The sequence below is a fragment of the Camarhynchus parvulus genome, chromosome 25 (genome assembly GCF_901933205.1).
Source record: "Camarhynchus parvulus chromosome 25, STF_HiC, whole genome shotgun sequence".
In the NCBI taxonomy this organism is placed as follows: domain Eukaryota; kingdom Metazoa; phylum Chordata; class Aves; order Passeriformes; family Thraupidae; genus Camarhynchus; species Camarhynchus parvulus.
Genome location: NC_044595.1, coordinates 1,243,167 through 1,260,448, shown reverse-complemented (window position 1 = coordinate 1,260,448; position 17,282 = coordinate 1,243,167). Strand labels below are relative to the sequence as shown.

At 59.3% G+C, this 17,282-nt stretch overlaps 4 protein-coding genes across 4 annotated transcripts; 2 read left to right on the top strand and 2 right to left on the bottom strand.

The window, feature by feature from the left end:
• Positions 1 to 69: 69 nt before the first annotated feature.
• Positions 70 to 2,263, bottom strand: CIART (circadian associated repressor of transcription). Its single transcript, XM_030965525.1, has 5 exons — positions 1,976 to 2,263; positions 1,295 to 1,586; positions 983 to 1,058; positions 819 to 897; positions 70 to 733 (listed from the first exon to the last, which is right to left on the bottom strand). The coding sequence occupies exons 2-5, from the start codon at positions 1,526 to 1,528 to the stop codon at positions 490 to 492; spliced, it is 633 nt and encodes a 210-aa protein (XP_030821385.1). The 5' UTR covers positions 1,529 to 1,586; positions 1,976 to 2,263; the 3' UTR covers positions 70 to 489.
• Positions 2,264 to 3,081: 818 nt separating this feature from the next.
• On the top strand, positions 3,082 to 6,094 carry CA14 (carbonic anhydrase 14). The gene is made up of 11 exons (XM_030965142.1): positions 3,082 to 3,133; positions 3,228 to 3,284; positions 3,916 to 4,095; positions 4,165 to 4,307; positions 4,862 to 4,957; positions 5,038 to 5,104; positions 5,173 to 5,330; positions 5,444 to 5,573; positions 5,674 to 5,694; positions 5,767 to 5,851; positions 5,954 to 6,094. The coding sequence occupies exons 1-11, from the start codon at positions 3,082 to 3,084 to the stop codon at positions 6,033 to 6,035; spliced, it is 1,071 nt and encodes a 356-aa protein (XP_030821002.1). The 3' UTR covers positions 6,036 to 6,094.
• Positions 6,095 to 6,278: 184 nt separating this feature from the next.
• Positions 6,279 to 9,124, bottom strand: APH1A (aph-1 homolog A, gamma-secretase subunit). The gene is made up of 7 exons (XM_030965358.1): positions 9,011 to 9,124; positions 8,579 to 8,737; positions 7,652 to 7,725; positions 7,435 to 7,557; positions 7,231 to 7,358; positions 6,898 to 7,021; positions 6,279 to 6,753 (listed from the first exon to the last, which is right to left on the bottom strand). Exons 1-7 carry the CDS (start codon positions 9,121 to 9,123, stop codon positions 6,689 to 6,691), a joined length of 786 nt encoding a protein of 261 aa, XP_030821218.1. The 5' UTR covers position 9,124; the 3' UTR covers positions 6,279 to 6,688.
• Positions 9,125 to 11,411: 2,287 nt separating this feature from the next.
• LOC115913342 lies at positions 11,412 to 16,467 on the top strand. The gene is made up of 5 exons (XM_030965322.1): positions 11,412 to 12,059; positions 13,835 to 13,900; positions 14,149 to 14,237; positions 14,542 to 14,655; positions 14,740 to 16,467. Exons 1-5 carry the CDS (start codon positions 11,687 to 11,689, stop codon positions 14,821 to 14,823), a joined length of 726 nt encoding a protein of 241 aa, XP_030821182.1. The 5' UTR covers positions 11,412 to 11,686; the 3' UTR covers positions 14,824 to 16,467.
• The last annotated feature ends 815 nt before the right edge of the window (positions 16,468 to 17,282 follow it).

Sequence of the window (17,282 nt, the reverse complement as noted above, 5' to 3'; positions counted from 1 at the left end):
GACTTCCGGCGGACAGAGCCGGGACCGGCGGGGCCTGTGCGGCTCCCGGGCCTCTCGGGGTCCCACAGCAGAGGGGACAGAGGGGCACCAAGGGCGGCTCTGAGCTCCCCCTGGGGACAGGAACGCCGCGCCCCCCGCCCCACCGAGCACAGAGGACACGACACCGGCTGGCCCCGGCCGCTCCCGCGGCGTTTATTGCTTCCAGCAGGGCCCGCTCCGGGCCCTCCCCATTCGGGGGGGTCCCACGCTCCCCCCCAGCCGCCGGGGGAAGGCACAAGCCCGGGAGGGCCCGGTCCCCGCGGGGAGGGGGCTCCGCTCCGGCCAAGGCACGCGGCCGCCCCGGGGTTGGGGCTTCTGGGGGGGTTCGGTGCCCGCCCCGGTCAGTCCCGCCCGCCCGCGGGTCTCACTGACCACCGGTAAAAAATCCAAAAAGGCAAAACCAAGAAATGCAGACGAGATCTTCCCCCCCCCCCCGAGCCGGGGGGGGCGTCACACGTCCGGCGCCGGGGGGGACTCGGGGGGTCCCCGCTGCTGTAACGTCCCCGCGGGGCTGGCGAGGGGGAGCTCCCCGGGCAGGCGGCGGCACCGGGGAGCCCCGGCGGGACCGGCGGGAGGGCGGCGGCGCGGGGGAGCCGCGGGAGGAGCCGAGTCCAGCGCGGGTTTGGGGCCGACGTGGGGGAACCAGAGGCGCAGCATGGCCTCCACCTGCAGCAGCGTCCCCAGGTAGCGAGCACTGCGGGGGGAGAGCTCCTGTCACCCTCTGCGGAGTGGGGACACCCCCGTGCCCGCCACCTCCCGGGGACACGGGGGACACTCACCCCATTTCTGGCTTCTGCAGGACCCCAATGATCCGCTGGAGCCGGTCCATGGCCACGCTCTGCTGGAAGCTGCTCAGCCCTGGGGAGGCCCGAAATTGGTGAATTCTCCCCAAAGGGAAAGAGGCGCCTCGGGAGGGGGGGACGAGGGTGTGGGGGGCACCCACCTCTGTCGTATCGGCCCCGCCGCAGCCCCTCCAGCAGCTCCGCCAGCGGCCGGATGAAGCCCCGCAGCTCCCGGCACTGCCAGGAGGAGGAGGAGGAGGAGGAGGAGGTGACTGCGCTGCAGCCACAATGGGGAGGGGGTCGCGTGTACCCCCTCACCCCCCAAACCCTGCTCGTCCCCACCCACCCATTTCAGGTGGGGAAACTGAGGCAGACCCGGCTTTTATAAGGGACCAAGCCTTCCCCCACCTCCCATGTTTGGCGGTGCCCCTTTGTTTTCTGTCAAAACCTCACCTTTTGTGCCAAAACCTCACCTTCTGGGCAAAGAGGCGATCGCCCTCGCTGGGAGGGACATCCCCGCCCTCCCCTTTCCGCGGGCGCTTCCCCCCGCGGGGGGACGGCGGCGATTCGGGGGTCGCCCGCTCCAGCCCCCCCGGGCGCTTGCGGCTCCGCTCGGCTTTGGGGGGGCTCCGGGGGGAGCTGCCGGCCTCGGCCCCGCTGTCAGAGGCAGGGGAGCCGCAGGAGCAGGCGCGGGCCGGGGGCTCCATGGCGGGGCTGGCCCCCCCAGGGGAGCCTCTCGTTGCGTTCAGCTCCAGCCGAAGCTGCCTGGGGGACGGAGGGAGAGAAACACCGGGGGGATATCGGACAAAAATGGAAGACGAGCAAGGAACTGCCTTGTTCTCCCGTGGGGGTGTCATCCCCACAGCCCCAGTGCTGCCTCACATGGGGGGGAAGATTGGGCATCTCCTGAGACAGGGTGGGGGTGCAGGGACCAGCTGGCACTGGGACCCTTCACCCAGGACCACCCCCATTGCCAGGACACCCCTTAGGACCACCCCAGTCCCAGGGGCATCCCCAGGACCAGCCCCTCTCCCCCCAGCAACCCCCAGCAGCTCCCCCCCCTCCATCCCCTGCCGCCCCCTCCCCAGGACCGAGATCCCCCTGCAGGAGACCCCCAGGACCTCCCCCCCATCCCCGGTCACCCCGGATCCCACCTGCTCCCGCCTGCACCTGCAGTGGTGCCGCTGTCCCTGTCCCGGTGTCGCTGTTCCCGTCCCTGCCCCAGTGCCGGTATCACCGTTCCGGTGTCAGTGTCCCGTTGCCGGTATCGCTGTCCCCGTTTCCCGGCCGGTGTCAGTGTCCCTGGGCAGGTGCGGCTGTGGCCGTGCCGGTGTCCCCGTGCCGGTGCCGCTGTTCCGGTGTCCCGGTCTCTCTGTCCCGGTGCCGGTCCCGCCCCGCCCGCGGCGGCCCCACGCGGACACGTGCGCGGCCGCACGTGCCTCCGGCCGGGCCCCGCCCCGCCCCGCTCCTATTGGCCGTAGCGCCCGAGGACGCCCCGCCCCTTCTCTACTATTGGCTCGCTGCAGCCGCCCTGCGCTGATTGGTCGGAGGGCGGGGCTCTGGCCACGCCCCCCTGCACGGCGATTCGGGGCACGCGGCGCCGGGCACCGCCCCCGCTACCTCAGCCAATGGGCGGCGGTCGTGGCCGCGCGGCTCGGCCAATGGGCGTGGCGACCACGCCCCCTTCCGTTACATAACCGGGGCGGGGCGGCGCGTGGGCCCCCACGTGGGGGCGGAGGGACCTTGTGATGTCACGCTCGAGGGGCGGGGCTTCCCGGGGAGGGGCGGGGCCGGGGGGCGCGTGGGGGTTTCCCGGGGCTCCCCCCGAGCGCCCTCAACCCCCCCCCAAAATATTCCCCCCAAAATCTCTCCCAGATCCAGAGCCCCCAGCCCGGCTCTCCCCGCAGGAGGCTCAGAGTGACCCCGAGACCCCTCCCCACGACCCTCCACAAGGCCCACGGGTCCCCCAAACCGTCAGAGCCCCCCAGAGCCCCATACATCCCAATCCTACAAACCCCTCACCCCACAAACCCCAGCCCTACAAACCCTCTCCCCGAAATCCCCAACCCTACAAACCCCTCACCCCTACAAACCCCTCACCCCACAATTCCAGCGCTCGCAGCCCCGTCCCCACCCTCCCCTCACCCCGACACCCCGGGCATGGCCCCTCCTGCCCTCCCCGTCCCCCCGGGGGGGCCCGTCCCCCTGGGTGGGTATTTAGGGCCGGCCCGGTGGCACCCGGCCCCCCTTGCCCCCCGCCATGCTGAGGGTGCTGCTGCTCCTGGGGGGCCTGGCCCCCGCCCTGCCCGCTGGTGAGTCCCCCTGGGGTGCCCCCCACAGATCCCGCTTTGGGCTGCACCCCCAGCCCCCCTCAGGTGCCCCCATGTGGGGCCAGGGGGCTCAGCTGAGCCCCCTCCCCAAATCCTCCACTCTCCCCAACAGGTCCCCACTGGACGTACGAGGGTGAGTGGGACCCCCCCCCATTTATCCCCAACCCCAAAACTCCCCCATGAGCTGAGGGGCTCCCCAGAAGGTGCATGGGGAGGTGGATGGGTGACAGCCCCCCCTAATCTGGGTCCCCCAAATGGGAAGGAGATGGGCAGATCCCCCCCTGGGTCCCCCCAAACATGTCCCCAGACATCTGGGACCCCCCCAAATGGGAAGGAGATGGACAGATCCCCCCCTTGCTCCCTCCTATACATCTGTGCCCCCCAAATGGGCACCCAACTGACTCCCCTGGGCCCGGCGGGGGTGAGTGGGTGCTGCCCCCCATTTTCCCCCTCCTGCCCCCCCTTGCCCCCCTCGCTCCAATGGTCCCTTTGTGCTCCTTTACATAAGGTTCCTGCTGCCAAATCCAATTAGGATCCGGCCTTGGCCAAATCCCGCTAAGCCCCATCCCGGGGGGACCCATGGGTGCCCCCCCGGCCCCGCGGGCTCGCCTTTGTCCCCGCTCTCCCGCCTGGAAAGAAATGTCCCGAGCAGATTAACGAGGCCCTCGGGAATGTCACCAGCGTCCCGCTTCGGGGGGCACCGAGGGCGTTTGGGGTCACGGGGTGAAGATGGGGGGGTCCCACAGGGGTTTGGTGCCCCCCAGGTCCCCACGGGCAGCAGCACTGGCACGAGGGACACCCGGAGTGCGGGGGCCGGGCTCAGTCCCCCATCGACATCGCGACATCGCGGGCACAGCCCGACCCGTCCCTGCCGCCGCTGCTGCCCGAGGGCTACGAGCAGCCCGAGAGCGCCCAGCTGACCCTCGCCAACAACGGCCACACCGGTGAGCACGGCGGAGGGAGAACCGGGCGGTCCCCGGTGTCCCAGCCGCGCTGACCCCCGTGTCCCACAGCCGTGCTGGCGCTGCCGCCGTCCCTGCGCCTCCGGGGGCTGCCCCGAACCTTCGCTGCCGTTCAGCTCCACTTCCACTGGGGCCGGCCCGGTAACGCCGCTGGAGCCGAGCACCTGCTGGACGGGCACCGTGCCCCCGCCGAGGTACCGGGGCTACCGGGGAACAGCTCCAGAAATGGGTCTGGGGCCGGGAAATGGGGTGGGAAAGGAGGACGGAGCAGGTTTGGGGTCAGGAAATGGCGTGGGAATTGTGCGGGAAATGGTTGTGGGAAACGGCATGGGAACAGCGTGGAAATTGGGTTTGCGCAGCGGGAATTTGCTGCAGGGAATGGAAAAGGGGTCCTGGGGAGGGAAATGGGTCCGGGGATGTGAAATGAGGGCGGAGAGGGGATGGGGTGCGGAGAAAAAGGGTGGGAAACGGGAGTGGGAGCAGGTCCGGGCACTGCGGGGTGGGAGCCGGGCCAGGGGTTGGGGTGGCGGGGCGGGGGCTCATTGGGGGGTTGGGGGTTGTTCGGGGGCTCGGGGTTTGGGAGTTTGGGGTCAGGTGTGCGGGGGCTCGGGGGGTTTGGGGGGGCTCAGGGGGTTTGGGGGGGTTCAGGTGTCAGGGCGGGGGGCTCGGGGGGTTTGGGGGGGCTCAGGGGGTTTGGGGGGGCTCAGGTGTCAGGGCGGGGGGCTCAGGGGCTCCCCCCGTGCCGCAGATGCACGTGGTGCATTTCGACACCGAGCGTTTCGGCGATGCCAGCGCGGCGCAGCGGCACCCGGGCGGGCTGGCCGTGCTCGGCGTCCTCCTGGAGGTACGGAGCCCCTCCCCACGCCCCCCACCCACCCAGCCGCGCTTCCCCAGCCCCTCACTGACCCCTCCTCACTCCCCCAGGTGGGAGATGACCCCCACCCCGCCTATGACAACATCCTGAGGCATCTCGGCAGCATCCGCTACGCAGGTGAGGAGAGGGAGGGCGGAACCCCAAATGCCCCTCCCAGCACGCCCCAAATTGCTCCCCCCTCCCAGGGCAGACGGCGGCCATCCCTTCCTTCAGCATCCGGGAGCTGCTGCCCGAGCAGCTGGAGCGCTACTACCGCTACAACGGCTCCCTGACCACGCCGCCCTGCTCCCAGAGCGTCCTCTGGAGCCTCCTCCCGCAGCCCGTCCGCATCAGCCGCGCCCAGGTAGGAGCCGCTCTGCGGGGAGACCCCCGCGCTTGGGGGACGCGCCCCCCCGGTGCTGCCCCTTCCCCTTCCCCTTCTCCTTCCCCTTCCCCTTCCCTTCCCTTCCCAACCAGCTGGAGCAGCTCCAGGGAAGCCTTTACTCCACGGAGGAGGGCGAGCAGGAGGAGCCGCAGCTCCTGGTGGACAATTTCCGAGCTCCACAGGAGCTGAACCAGCGCTTGGTGCTCTCGTCTTTCCCCAGGGGTGAGCGGAGGGGTGGGAAGGGCCCCGCACCCCTCACACGGCTCCTGGAGCCCCGGGTGGGCACAAGGAGCTGGATCTGAGCCCGGTTTTTCCCTTGCAGAGCCTGAGGGATATTCCACAGGTAGGGCCGGGTGGGAGGCTGGGCTGGGGGGGTCACACCTGGACCCCCCTGACCCCCCCGGGTGTCACACAGGTGAGGTCATCGCCATCATCTTCGGCACCGTCGCCGGCTGCGTTGGCCTCTTCCTCGCCGTCCACTTTGGGGCCAGGAGGATGCGGTGAGACCCCCCCCCCAGAGCCCTCAGAGGGACCCCCAGAGCTGGGGGGGACCCCGAGCTCTGTGCAGAGACCCCCCCTCATGCTGGTTTTTGCCCTGGCAGGGCGAGGAGGGGGCAGGCACAGGACGTGGTGTTCAAAGCCTCCTCCCGCCGCTCGCCCATGGACGCCGGGCACTCGCGCTGACCCCGGGCCGCGAGGAGCCGGCCCACGCCATCCCCCAGCCCCACTGCAAATAAAGCCCCTTCCCCCTCCTGGTGGCTCTTTGTGAGGAGGGAACCGGCACCTTTGAGGGGCTTTGGGGCTGGATCTCATCATCGCCAAGAAACCAGGAGCCCCCGGGTGCCCCCCAGGGCTGGAGCAGAGAATAATGGGGGGAGTGACCCCTCTCTCCCCTCCCCTTCTCCCCAGCAGCCACAGTGTCCCGTGTTTTTGAAAACGGTTTTACTCTTCATCAAAAAAAAGATAACTTACCCCCCTGGGAGCTGAACAGGGGTGAGAAGGGCAGAGCATCCCAGCCCCGGTGTCCCCCAGCCCCAGAGCATCACCAGGGGTGGGGACCCCCCCAGGGTGACAAACACAGGGAAATGGGGGGTCCTGCCCTGATTTCCCCCAGGGCATCTGGCCCACCCTGGCCTTCCCCAGAGGCTCAAACTGAGGGAAAGCTGTTAAAGAGAATCTGGGAACAAAGGGAAGAGGGTGGTGGTCAGACCCCAAAACGCCCTGGGAGCACCAGTCAGACCCCAAAGGCCCCCAGGAACTGGGCAGACACAAATTCCCCCGGAGCAGGAGGGGTGAAGGCTTTCACAGGAGTGTCTGGCTCTGGGGCCACGGCTCCCTCACCCCTCAGGAGGCACCTGCAGCGCCGAGTAGAGCATGGCCTGGCCCTCAGGCTCCTGCTTACCTGGGGGAAAAGGGGCATTTGTGAATTTGGGGGTGATTTAGGGGTTTGTGGCAGCCCCCATTCAACAAGACTCATCCACCCCCATCCCAGCAGCTCTGATCCCCCCCCAGCCCCCAAAGTGACACCCTACCCACTCCCCCTTACATGAGAGGCACTTGAGGACGTTGTGGAAGGAGCCACCAGCGGTGCTGAAGGCCCAGAGGCCAGTGCAGAGCGTGAGGATGAAGATGGGGCCCAGGCTGGCCTCGTACCACGGGTTCAGGAATGTCTGGGGACACAGAGAGGCAGCTCACACCTTCCTGAATGCTCCAAGGGCAGCAAAAGGAGTGCCCAGCCCTGTGGAAACCTGTGTGCCCCCAAATCCCCCACACAGCCCCCAAATCCTTCACTGACCTCCAGCCTGGTATAACTCACCCCACAGCCCCAGGCAGGGAGTGAGGGGGGTGGGTGGGGGTTCCTGTGCCCCCCAGGACTCACCAGCCCCGAGGTGAGCATGTGGCTGCCCACCACCAGCCCCAGGCCCCCGGCGCGGCGCCGCTCACAGGCGTCGAAGAAGATGATGCCCCAAAAGGTGTGGAGCAGCACCAGGGCCATGGTGAGGAAGGCTGTGGGGAGAGACACAGAGTCTCAGAGCCTTCCTCCTCCTCCTCCTCTTCCTCTGTGCCACGGCCCTGGCCTCACCAGAGGTGATGAAGAAGTACGGGGAGTCCCCGTGGATCCCGACGGTGCCCGGCCCCGCAGAGTCCGCCAGGATGTTGGTGATGGAGAAGAGGCCACTGATGGTGCCAAAGGAGAGCCCAGACACTGCGGGGGAGCCGGGGTCAGGGGAGCCTGCACAGCCCCGGAGGGCTCAGGGAACGGCAGGAGAGCGGGATGCAGCACCCGGGGCTCTGCTCACCGTAAGCCGTGCGCCGCAGGGAGAGCGGGGAGCGCCCGTCCTTGCTGAGGGACGCCAGCCCTGCATCGGCCTTCCTGCCCCGCCAGAGAGACAGAGAGTGAGCTCCATCCCAGGGAGAGAGTGAGCTCCATCCCAGGGGGAGAGTGAGCTCCAATCCAGGGGGAGAGTGAGCTCCAATCCAGGGGGAGAGTGAGCTTCAATCCAGGGGGAGAGTGAGCTCCAATCCAGGGGAGAGTGAGCTCCAACCCAGGGAGAGAGTGAGCTCCAACCCAGGGGAGAGTGAGCTCCATCCCAGGGGAGAGTGAGCTCCAATCCAGGGAGAGAGTGAGCTCCAATCCAGGGGGAGAGAGAGCTCCAATCCAGGGGAAGAGTGAGCTCCAATCCAGGGGGAGAGTGAGCTCCAATCCAGGGGGAGGGGAAGGGAGAGGGTGAGCCCCATCCCAGGGAGTTCGGGAACCCCATCCCAGGGAGAGGGGAAGGGAGATCACAAGCCCCATCCCAAGGAGAGCGTGAGCCCCAGCCCAAAGAGAAGGGAAGGGAGAGTGTGAGCCCCATCACAAGGAGAGGGGAAGGGAGAACATGAGCCCCATCCCGGAGAGCATAAGCCCCATCCCAGGGAGTGTGAGCCCCTTCCAAGAGGGTGAGCCCCATTTGAGAGAGAGCGTGAGCCTCATCCCAGACAGCGTGAACCCCATTCCAGGGAGACTGTGAGCCCCATCCCAGGAGAACATGAGCGTCATCCCAGGGAGAACGTGAGCCCCATCCCAGGGGAAACCGCGGTGAGAGGAGAAGCTCCGCTCGTTCCCGGGGTTTAACAAGGAAAACGCTTTGTGGGGTTCCTCGGGACACAGAGCCCCAAATCTGCTCTGGCTTCCCCAAGCCCTGGGACAGCCCAGCCCCCGGCACAGCCCCCGGGCGGGCTCTTACTTGAGCATTTTGAAGCAGGCGAAGCGGCAGAGCTCCTGCAGCAGCACAGCGGCGGCGGCTCCGAGCGGCAGCAGCGCCGCGTCCTCCCGCCCGCTGAGCTGCACCCACACGGACCAGAGCAGCGAGGCCGCCAGCAGCGCCAGCAGCCAGAAAAACGCCCTGAGGACAAACGGGACACCGGGGTGGCACCGCGGGCACCGGCACCAGGCCGAGCCGCCCCGTACCGGGACCCGCAGCGGCCTCAGCGCTGCTCCCAATCGCTCCTGAGCTGCCCCCGCGCCTCAGGGCTCCTCACTCCGCCACAGCTCCCTCAGCCGTCCCCGGCACCAGCAGCGCCCCGGCGATCCCCGGTGTCCCCCGGAGCCGTCCCAGAGCACCCCCAAGGGCCTCGCAGAGCCCGCCACGGCCCCCTCAGCCCCCGTTCCCGCTCACCCCGCCAGCAGCACGATGAGGAGCAGCGGCTCCGCCGCCACCGTGAGCAGCACGAGCGCGGCCGCGGGCCCGAGCGCGATGGCGGCGCAGCCCAGCAGCACCGCGGCGGCCATGGCGGCACCAACAGCGCCCCCTGGCGGCCCGGAGGAACCGCCATGGCCATGGGGGGGTAGGACCAGTCTGGGACAGGGGGGGGACACTCGGGACACGGGGGACACCTGGGGACACCTGGCACGGCCTGGGCCCGGAGTCACCTGTCCGCAGGGTCACCTGTGCACAGGGTCACCTGCAAGGTCATCTGTCTGCAGGGCCACCTGTCCCCAGGTTCTCTTCTCTTCTCTTCTCTTCTCTTCTCTTCTCTTCTCTTCTCTTCTCTTCTCTTCTCTTCTCTTCTCTTCTCTTCTCTTCTCTTCTCTTCTCTTCTCTTCTCTTCTCTTCTCTTCTCTTCTCTTCTCTTCTCTTCCCCTCTCTCCTCTCTCTTTACATTTTTTCTCCATTCCAAGCCCCTCACCTCTCCCATCCCGATTCTGTTCCCCACGCCCACGCTGCTGCTGTTTACAGAGGAGCTGGGAAGAGCAGGAAAACTTTATTTAGACTAAAAAATTCCATCAGCCAGCAAGAACAGCCCGGACGGCTCCAAAGCCCCTCCCTCCAGATTATTCCACCTCCCTCTGGACTGACGGTGCCACAGGGAGCGCTGGGCACTGAAAATGAAGATTTTTCATCCATCTTCACATCTCCTACGAGGAAAACTCCAAACAATGTCCCCTGCAGCCTCTTCCGCAGGAATCCTGCGAATGCCATCTCCTGGGCACGAGGCATTGTTCAGGGAAGAATCAGAGTCGCTGCCTGCCTTGGATTAATTTCCCTCCTTGTTTTGCTTCCGCCTATTAAAGCTGGGAAATGACACAGCACATCCGAGCCCTGCTGGCTTCAGCTGCACCTTCCTCCTTGGATTGACCCCCCACACAGCACCAGGCTCTGGGTGCTCAGAGCATCCCTGGGATGCAGCCCCCTCAGCACACCAAGAACCAGGAGCCTCCTCCTTCCTTTATTTTTTCTCCTTTTCCTTCCTTTTTCCCTCTGGTTTGGTTCACATGTCGAGTTTTCCCTCAGGAAAGTTGTGCCTCCCTTGATGCTCTGTTGTTGTGTTGAATTTTGGGCAAAAAAAAAATTAATGATTAAAAAATAAAGACATAAAAGTAGAAATATAAAGCAAAATAGGGATTTGGGAGAATAGGAAACGAGGTTTTGGGATGGGAGATGGAAAAGCCCTTGGTCTGCCTCCTTTCTGTGGCTGTAATGGGTTTGTTCTGTGTTTGCCAGATGTGAAAAATCAGTAAGAAAAAAGGCAAAAAGAAAAAAACAAAAAGAAAAAAAAACCACAAAAAACAGAAGAAAAATAGAACAGTTTCCTTTTCCATCCAGAAACACAATTCCAGAGCTGCACCTGGGATGCAGGATGCTGCTGGAAGTTCCAGCTGGTCCCAGCCAGGGAAGAGCAGCTGTTTCCCCCTTTGGTACCTTATGGCACGTTTTATCCAGGTCCCTTTCTTTAAATGGATTCTCCAAGTTTTCCCAAGTTTTGCAAGTCTTAGCCAGTTCTGGAGTCATTCCCAGCCCTGAGCCAACAAATCCCGCTGAATTCAGCTCCCACGCCAAGGGTTTGTCCATTCAACCCCATCTGATAAGGCAGAACCATCCTCAGGGGTCTTCCTCGCCCCTTCCCTCCCCATTCCTTTAATCCCGGGATATTTTAACCCTTCCCTGCTCCCCCAGTGCCTCCTGGCTGAGCTGCTGGCCCCAGCCCTGCTGGGATTCTTCACAACGAGTTCAGATTTCTGCTTGGGTTGGGATTTTTTGAGTTTCGTTGTTATTCTTGAGGAGGAGGGAGAGGAGGGTCTTGTGGAGAGGAGGATTTGAAGAGATTCGCTTCCTGCTCAGCATTCCTGGGCATTTAACCCTTTGCCAAACATCTCCCTACAGATGGGGGAAGCTCCTTCTGCAAAGCACAGGGAGGCTCAGAACCAGATTTGGGATGTGCTGGAAAAATTCTTAAATTTGGTCCACTCTTGGTAGGAAAAAAAGTCTGCTTTGGGGAATTTGGGCTTAAAATTGATTAGAATCCTTAAAATCTCCAGAAATCTTTGGTTTAAAATCAACAAGAGGTGAGAGGAGCTTTGAGGCCACTCCCAACCCCTTCCATGACTCCATGGCCCTGCACCCAAACAAGAGCTCCTCCTGTACTATGCAAGACTCATCTTGCTCTTTCCTGGCTTTCTAACCTTCCTCTTTAAAAGTCACAGAAATATTGATTTTACAGCTCTGCCTCTTTCGCTTCCCTTTTCCTTCCTCCTCTGTTCTGCACCCATTTCCACCTGGATCCCGCCCACTTCTCGCAGGAGCTCTGCTATCACCTTCTCCCCAGGGTGTTTTTGCCCACTATAAAATAAAATAAATCTACGACCGTTCATGTTTCTTCCTCCTGATGAGGAAACTGAGGCGCGGGAAGGGGAAATGAAGCCAAGACAAAACAAAAATCCCCCAAGATCTTACGGGAAGTCGGGAGTCACTCTGGCTCCCAGTCAGCATCTCTGCCTTCTCTCCCTGAAGAATTCGCTATTTATAGCTCTGCTTTGCTCCGTTAGAACATAATCAAAACCATCCTCTCTCCATATGAGAACTCATCCAGCGGCACTGACCCTCCCTAGGGGAAAACTTCCCAAGATTTGCAATTCAGCCGTCCGAAAACGCCTCTGCAACGGGAAACTGGGAAACTTCCACCGCACGGTTCCCGCTCAGCCCGGGGCTGCTCGGCACAACCCGGGCTCCCTCCCCCGCTACCGAGGAGGTGTTTTGGGCACAACCCGGGCTCCCTCCCCCGCTACCGAGGAGCTTTGCTCGGCTCAACCCCCCCCGAGTCATTTCCTGCTTTCTCGGGGACCGAAAGTCCCGCGGAGCAGGAGCGGAGCCGCTCCGGCAGCCGACACCCAGCGGAGAACGATGAACTTCTGCATCGCGGTGCTCCTGGTCCTTCAGTCCTTGCCGGGTAAACCAATCCCACGAGTTTTTTCCAGGTTTTTCTAAGGGCAATTTGATTGTTAGCTCGCTGCTTTGATTATTTGATTATGTTATTAATAATATATTGTTATTATCTCACACTTCTGGGATGCTGCGGGGCAGTTGAGGGGGGAGGAATCTGGAGGCTGAAAGATCTTGGGGGGATTTTCTTGGAGAAAGGGAAAAAAACCAGAGGGAATACACGATGTAAATTACTGCAAGTTTCATAAAACCTCTGCTTGGAGAACAGTGGGATAGTGAACGTTTCCCACATTGTGTTCAAATCATTTGCAAACTCCAGCTGGGAGCTATTAGGAGACACAGAGAAAAAAACCCAACAGGATTTCCTGAGAGTTCTGTGGGCACTTTGAAATGGGGAAGAGCAGAATCGGGGTATTGAGGGAGGAAAACCCCAATCTGGAGCTGCTTAGGGATGAGCACGATATTCCCCCATCTCTGGGAAGGTGAGATTCAGAGCAGCACCAGCTGAGGGGAACTGGAAACTGCAGCTCTTCCTCTTTCTTTTGAGTTTTCTCCTTCTCTTCACCGAAGGAACAGATTTAAGCATGAAACATCAGCGAGGGGATTCCCAGCTGGAAGCTCTTTTATTCTCTGTTATTCTTAGTGGGGCTGCAGTGTAAATAAGGAGTGACTTTCTGGGAAAGCTCCCCCAGAGCTCAACGCTGCTGGAGCACTGCCAAAGGAGCGTGGGAAGGAGCAGGATGGGGGGCAGGTCCCAATATCAGCCCAAATTTCCCCAAAAGCTCAGGGTGGAGTGGGAGAGGTCGAGGTGTGGGGCTGTGCTGTGTCCCTCCTGCAGATCTCCAATCCCAGCCCGGAATGTTCAGCCTCAGGCAGTGTTTTCAGAGAATTCCCTAATGAGGATTTGGGAAATGTAGATTTTGGGATCTAGGCTTCCCCCCAAGGCTTTGCCAGCGCTGAGAAAGTCAGGGATATGAGAGGAAGAAGTGGGAGGGTTTGGAGAGGGACCTGGAGCTACAGCTGGCCCTGGGCATGACTGACAGCATCCCTCCAGCTATTGATGGTGTAACTTGTAATGACAATATTATAATGATCTTATTTGTGACTACAAATGAATGTCAAACTATAAAAATATCTTATTATTCCATACCTGCCATTCTCATTAGTATCATAATGAATCTGTGACTATTACAACATTAATATTCCCAATTAATTTGCTTTAAAAAAATCCTCCCAAAACCCAAGAAAACACACGGAACCTTATGTTTGGAATAGGGAACGAGCCACTCCCTCCAACTGTGACAATGTCACATGGGTCGGAATTTATTTATAGTGGCTCAGCCCTGAGAAAACATCAGGGTCCCTTGTGAGCCCTTGCAGGCAAAGGCACTGGAGCAGCTGGATCCTGGAGGAGAGGCTCAGCCCAGGGGAGCAGCTGGATCCTGGAGGAGAGGCTCAGCCCAGGGGAGCAGCTGGATCCTGGAGGAGAGGCTCATCCCAGGGGAGATCCAGACCAGCTCTGGGTCTGGAGCACAGCCAGAGGCTCCATTCCCACCACTGCATCTCTCATTTCCACCACATCCACATCCAAAAATTAAGAAAAACCTTAACTCTGCTCGGACCTCCCACACCTTTAGTTGGGATCTAATTGTGGGTCAGGTTGTAAATCCATCAGTCCCACAGGAAAGGAGTTTTGCCCAAAGCACAGATAAATCAATGAAGCTTCTCATGACCCCACAGCTCAACCTCGTGGTGATCCCTTGGTTGTTCCTTTGCTTTCAGGGAAGGCGGAGGTTGAAGATGAGGAGGAGATCGCACCGGATTTATTTGAATACATGACTCATTTAAGTGAGAAATGCCTTTTTTTTTTTTTTTAAAGCATTTTTACCATTTTCCACAAACCACAGGAGAGAGTTGGGATAACCAGGGCTGGGAAGGGATTTATCTGAGTTATCCAGATTAATTTGAGTTACACAAGGGGGAAAAGCTGGGTGATCACAACCCAGGACATGAGGGAGGGACTCATCCCACCCCATGCTGGACAGGAGTCCCCAGTCCCCATAGTGCCACCTCACCTGGAGCTGTTTCCATTCCAGGTAATTACTATTATTCCACAGAAGATTATTACTATGACAACACCACAGCAACCCCTGCCACGTACGTGTACGAGTTTGATTCATACGAGGTGAGTTGGTATTCCCCTGAAAAACAGATTTTCCTCACCCAAATCTCGGATGAATAAATGGATTAAACCTGCTGATTTTTAGACCACAGAACAAATGAAGTGAGTTGGAGTAGAGTGTCCATGAACAGCCATCATGGGATTGTTTGAGTTGGGATTTATTTCTCCAGTTTGCACAAAACAATGGGAAATTCCTTGTTTTCCCAATTAAATAGCAGCAAACCATCCCAAGGAGGGATCTCTCTCATCTCTAGGGGTTAATCCTGTGCTGTGACACACCAGGTTATTTCTTTTTCTCCACATGCAGACAAACATCACTGGAGACATGGATTATGAGCAGCTTTTTCCAGAATGGAATGCCACCACTGAGGTTTCAGGATTACCAGACACAAATGCTCCAGGGGATGCTAAGGACACTCAGGTGGGTGCTGTCAGCTCAGGAGCTCTGCCACAGGCTTTTAGCACATAGGGCTTTCTGACTGATTTCTTTTCCTTGGCTCACCAGGATTTTCAGGAGTCATTGGGATCATCCCTGCAGGGCCACCTCACCCTCATCATCCTCCTCAGCTTCCTGGGTCTCCTGCTATGACCCCCAGACTCCTCCTCCAAAGGTACTCTGGGATTTCAACACTCACTCAAAGTGTGTCCTTTACCCAGGGAAATCCAATTCTTTCTGAAGCAGCAACTTTCCAGAACAATGGGAAGATAAGAAGCCCTTCCAGGCAGATAACAGCCTGTCCAGCTGTGACCCCAGTGATGGCCTGGAGAGGCTTTCCAGGGCGTTTTCCCAATGACCTTGGTATTCAGTGGGACCTTCACTGCTGTGAGCAACCAGGCACCTCCAGCCAAACATCCTGTTCCATAAAACCCTGGGATGGTTTGGGCTGGGATGAACCTCACAGACCAGCTGGTTCCACCTTCCTGCCCAGGTTCCTCCAAAGCTCCATCCCACCTGGCCAAGCTTTCCCCACTGGAGCTCTCCAACATCCCAGGAACACTCCAAGCCCTGTCCCACCACACTCTGCTCACCTTTTTCCCTCGTTCCAGGCTTTGTGGCTGGGATGGTGACCAGGACATTGTCAGGTGTTGATGATGAAATCCTCTCCACGAGGTGTTGTCTCTGTTCCAGAACTGCTGAGATTTTTTGTCTGAAGGTTTTGGTGAGAGCAACTCAGCAACCCTTCAGTCCTTTCCTGTTTCCTTGGATTCTGATGTAAATAAGAACTTCTGCCAATAAAATCCCCAACACCTGGTGCACGGTCTCTCATGGTAAATAATCCAGAACTGGAATAACAAATGCAAACAATGTGTGCAGTGCTTGTCCCATCAAAAGGATCTTCTCGAGCCTCTAAACCCAGCCAGGAGCTTCCAACTTTGTTTCTTCCAGAACTGCTTATTTTCCAGAAACACCCACAATATCTGGGAGAAGATGGACCAGAAAACCTCCTACCACCCCAACCCTGCCATGGAGAGCAAACCATCACAGAAATGGATGGTTTTGGTCAGGAAATCAGAGTTAAATTCCTTTTTGGGGAAGAAAAAAGCGCAATCCCACACTCGGCGCCTATGTTGCTTCTCCTTGGGAGAGTTAACAGGAAAGAGAGATGGAAAACCGGCCCAGGTGTACCCAGGACAAAAGAGGTTGAGTCAAGGGATGTTGAGTCAAGCCAACAGGAGACTCGTGGTGGTCACAAATCCCCAGAGCCCACGGATCCCTCCTGACACCTCCCACATCCCGGGGGAATCTCCCGAGCCGCCAGGGCAGGTACGACCCATCCATCCCGCCCACCTCGGAGCAGCGGGGCAGCCCAGCATTCCCAGGATATCCAGGCCCCCAGGCTTGGAAAGAAGAAAAGTTTTGTTTCCTACAAAGGCTCGAAGCGGGTTCCGAGCGAGACCGGATGCGCTGCCTGGCAGTGCCACCTCCTGGCTCTGTGCTGCCATGAAGGTGGATTGAGAAAAGCCAAGAACGCCCCGGAAAATGATTCAGGATCACACAGCACTGAGATTTCCAACCCTGGAGTGAAGTAAAAAGCAATTAAAGGAAAATAAAAGGTGTGGATGAAGGTTATGAGTTTATTTCTACAAACCATCCCTCTAATGCAGATACAGAAAATAAAGCAGTTTGTTGTAACCTGACCTAACTATAAATTGAATCACTCCCAGAGCAAATCCTCAAACCAAACCCTCACCTTCCAGCAGTGTTTTGGGACAGCAATGTCCAAACACACCATGGATGGACAGCTGGACATACTCTCTCTGCTCCCAAAACTGGAAATATTCACCCAAACCTCCCAAAATGACACCATCCTCCTGGCTCTTTCACAAGTTCCTTTCCTAGCTTTACCCTTTTCTGCCCACTCAGAGGGTGGTGGCTCCATGGCCACTCTCCATGAGCAGCCACCCAGCTCTCCTGGCAAACCCCTGGGATAAGCAGCTTTAACACAAAGAGGATTTTCCCTGCAGTTGTGAGAACCTTTCCCATTTACCTCCTGGTAGGAAGCAAGCAGAAGGCTCTCTAGGTCTCTGGTGTTTTCCAACAACTCCTTATCAAACCATCCCGGGGAAATATTTTCTCCATGGAGTTTACAGAAAGCTGGAACAAACCTGAGATTCCCATGTTGGGTTGTTGGTTTTTGCTTTTTTTTTTTTTTTAATTCTGTCACCATACTGCCAAAATGTTTCCGGTTATTTGTGTCTGCAAAGTTAAAAGAGTCAACATGTAAATATTTAGAACTGCTTGTCCCACAATTGTCCCGCCTTGGCATGAGGGATATCAGTGGCTCACAGGCTCTTTTCAAGGATCATTTTCCAGGAGAAAAGCTTCAATAGAGAAACATTCATTAATTATTAATTTTAAATAGGAAAAGAATTTCCATAGGGATATAAATCCTGTCTATTCACCTGGGGAGATCTAAATTACATCTATCCAACTAGAGGGAAATATAAATCCCATCTATCCACCCCAAGGGGGTTATAAATCCCATATATGCAACCCGAGGGGAATACAAATCCCACGTATCCACACAAAGTGGGATATGAGCCTCA

Excerpts from the sequence above, each read along its gene's own strand:
- APH1A (XM_030965358.1), bottom strand. The coding sequence starts at position 9,123 with ATGGCCGCCGCGGTGCTGCTGGGCTGCGCCGCCATCGCGCTCGGGCCC. Across the intron at positions 7,558-7,651 it reads CCTGCGGCGCACGGCTTACG|TGTCTGGGCTCTCCTTTGGC; the intron begins GTGAGCAGAGCC and ends GCTCCCCCGCAG. Across the intron at positions 7,022-7,230 it reads ACATGCTCACCTCGGGGCTG|ACATTCCTGAACCCGTGGTA; the intron begins GTGAGTCCTGGG and ends CTGTGTCCCCAG.
- LOC115913342 (XM_030965322.1), top strand. The coding sequence starts at position 11,687 with ATGAGAACTCATCCAGCGGCACTGACCCTCCCTAGGGGAAAACTTCCC. Across the intron at positions 13,901-14,148 it reads TGAATACATGACTCATTTAA|GTAATTACTATTATTCCACA; the intron begins GTGAGAAATGCC and ends TTTCCATTCCAG. Across the intron at positions 14,656-14,739 it reads GGGATGCTAAGGACACTCAG|GATTTTCAGGAGTCATTGGG; the intron begins GTGGGTGCTGTC and ends TTGGCTCACCAG.
- CA14 (XM_030965142.1), top strand. The coding sequence starts at position 3,082 with ATGCTGAGGGTGCTGCTGCTCCTGGGGGGCCTGGCCCCCGCCCTGCCC. Across the intron at positions 5,105-5,172 it reads CGGCAGCATCCGCTACGCAG|GGCAGACGGCGGCCATCCCT; the intron begins GTGAGGAGAGGG and ends CCCCCCTCCCAG. Across the intron at positions 5,695-5,766 it reads GCCTGAGGGATATTCCACAG|GTGAGGTCATCGCCATCATC; the intron begins GTAGGGCCGGGT and ends GGTGTCACACAG.
- CIART (XM_030965525.1), bottom strand. The coding sequence starts at position 1,528 with ATGGAGCCCCCGGCCCGCGCCTGCTCCTGCGGCTCCCCTGCCTCTGAC. Across the intron at positions 898-982 it reads GCGGGGCCGATACGACAGAG|GGCTGAGCAGCTTCCAGCAG; the intron begins GTGGGTGCCCCC and ends GGGCCTCCCCAG. Across the intron at positions 734-818 it reads CTGCAGAAGCCAGAAATGGG|TGCTCGCTACCTGGGGACGC; the intron begins GTGAGTGTCCCC and ends CTCCCCCCGCAG.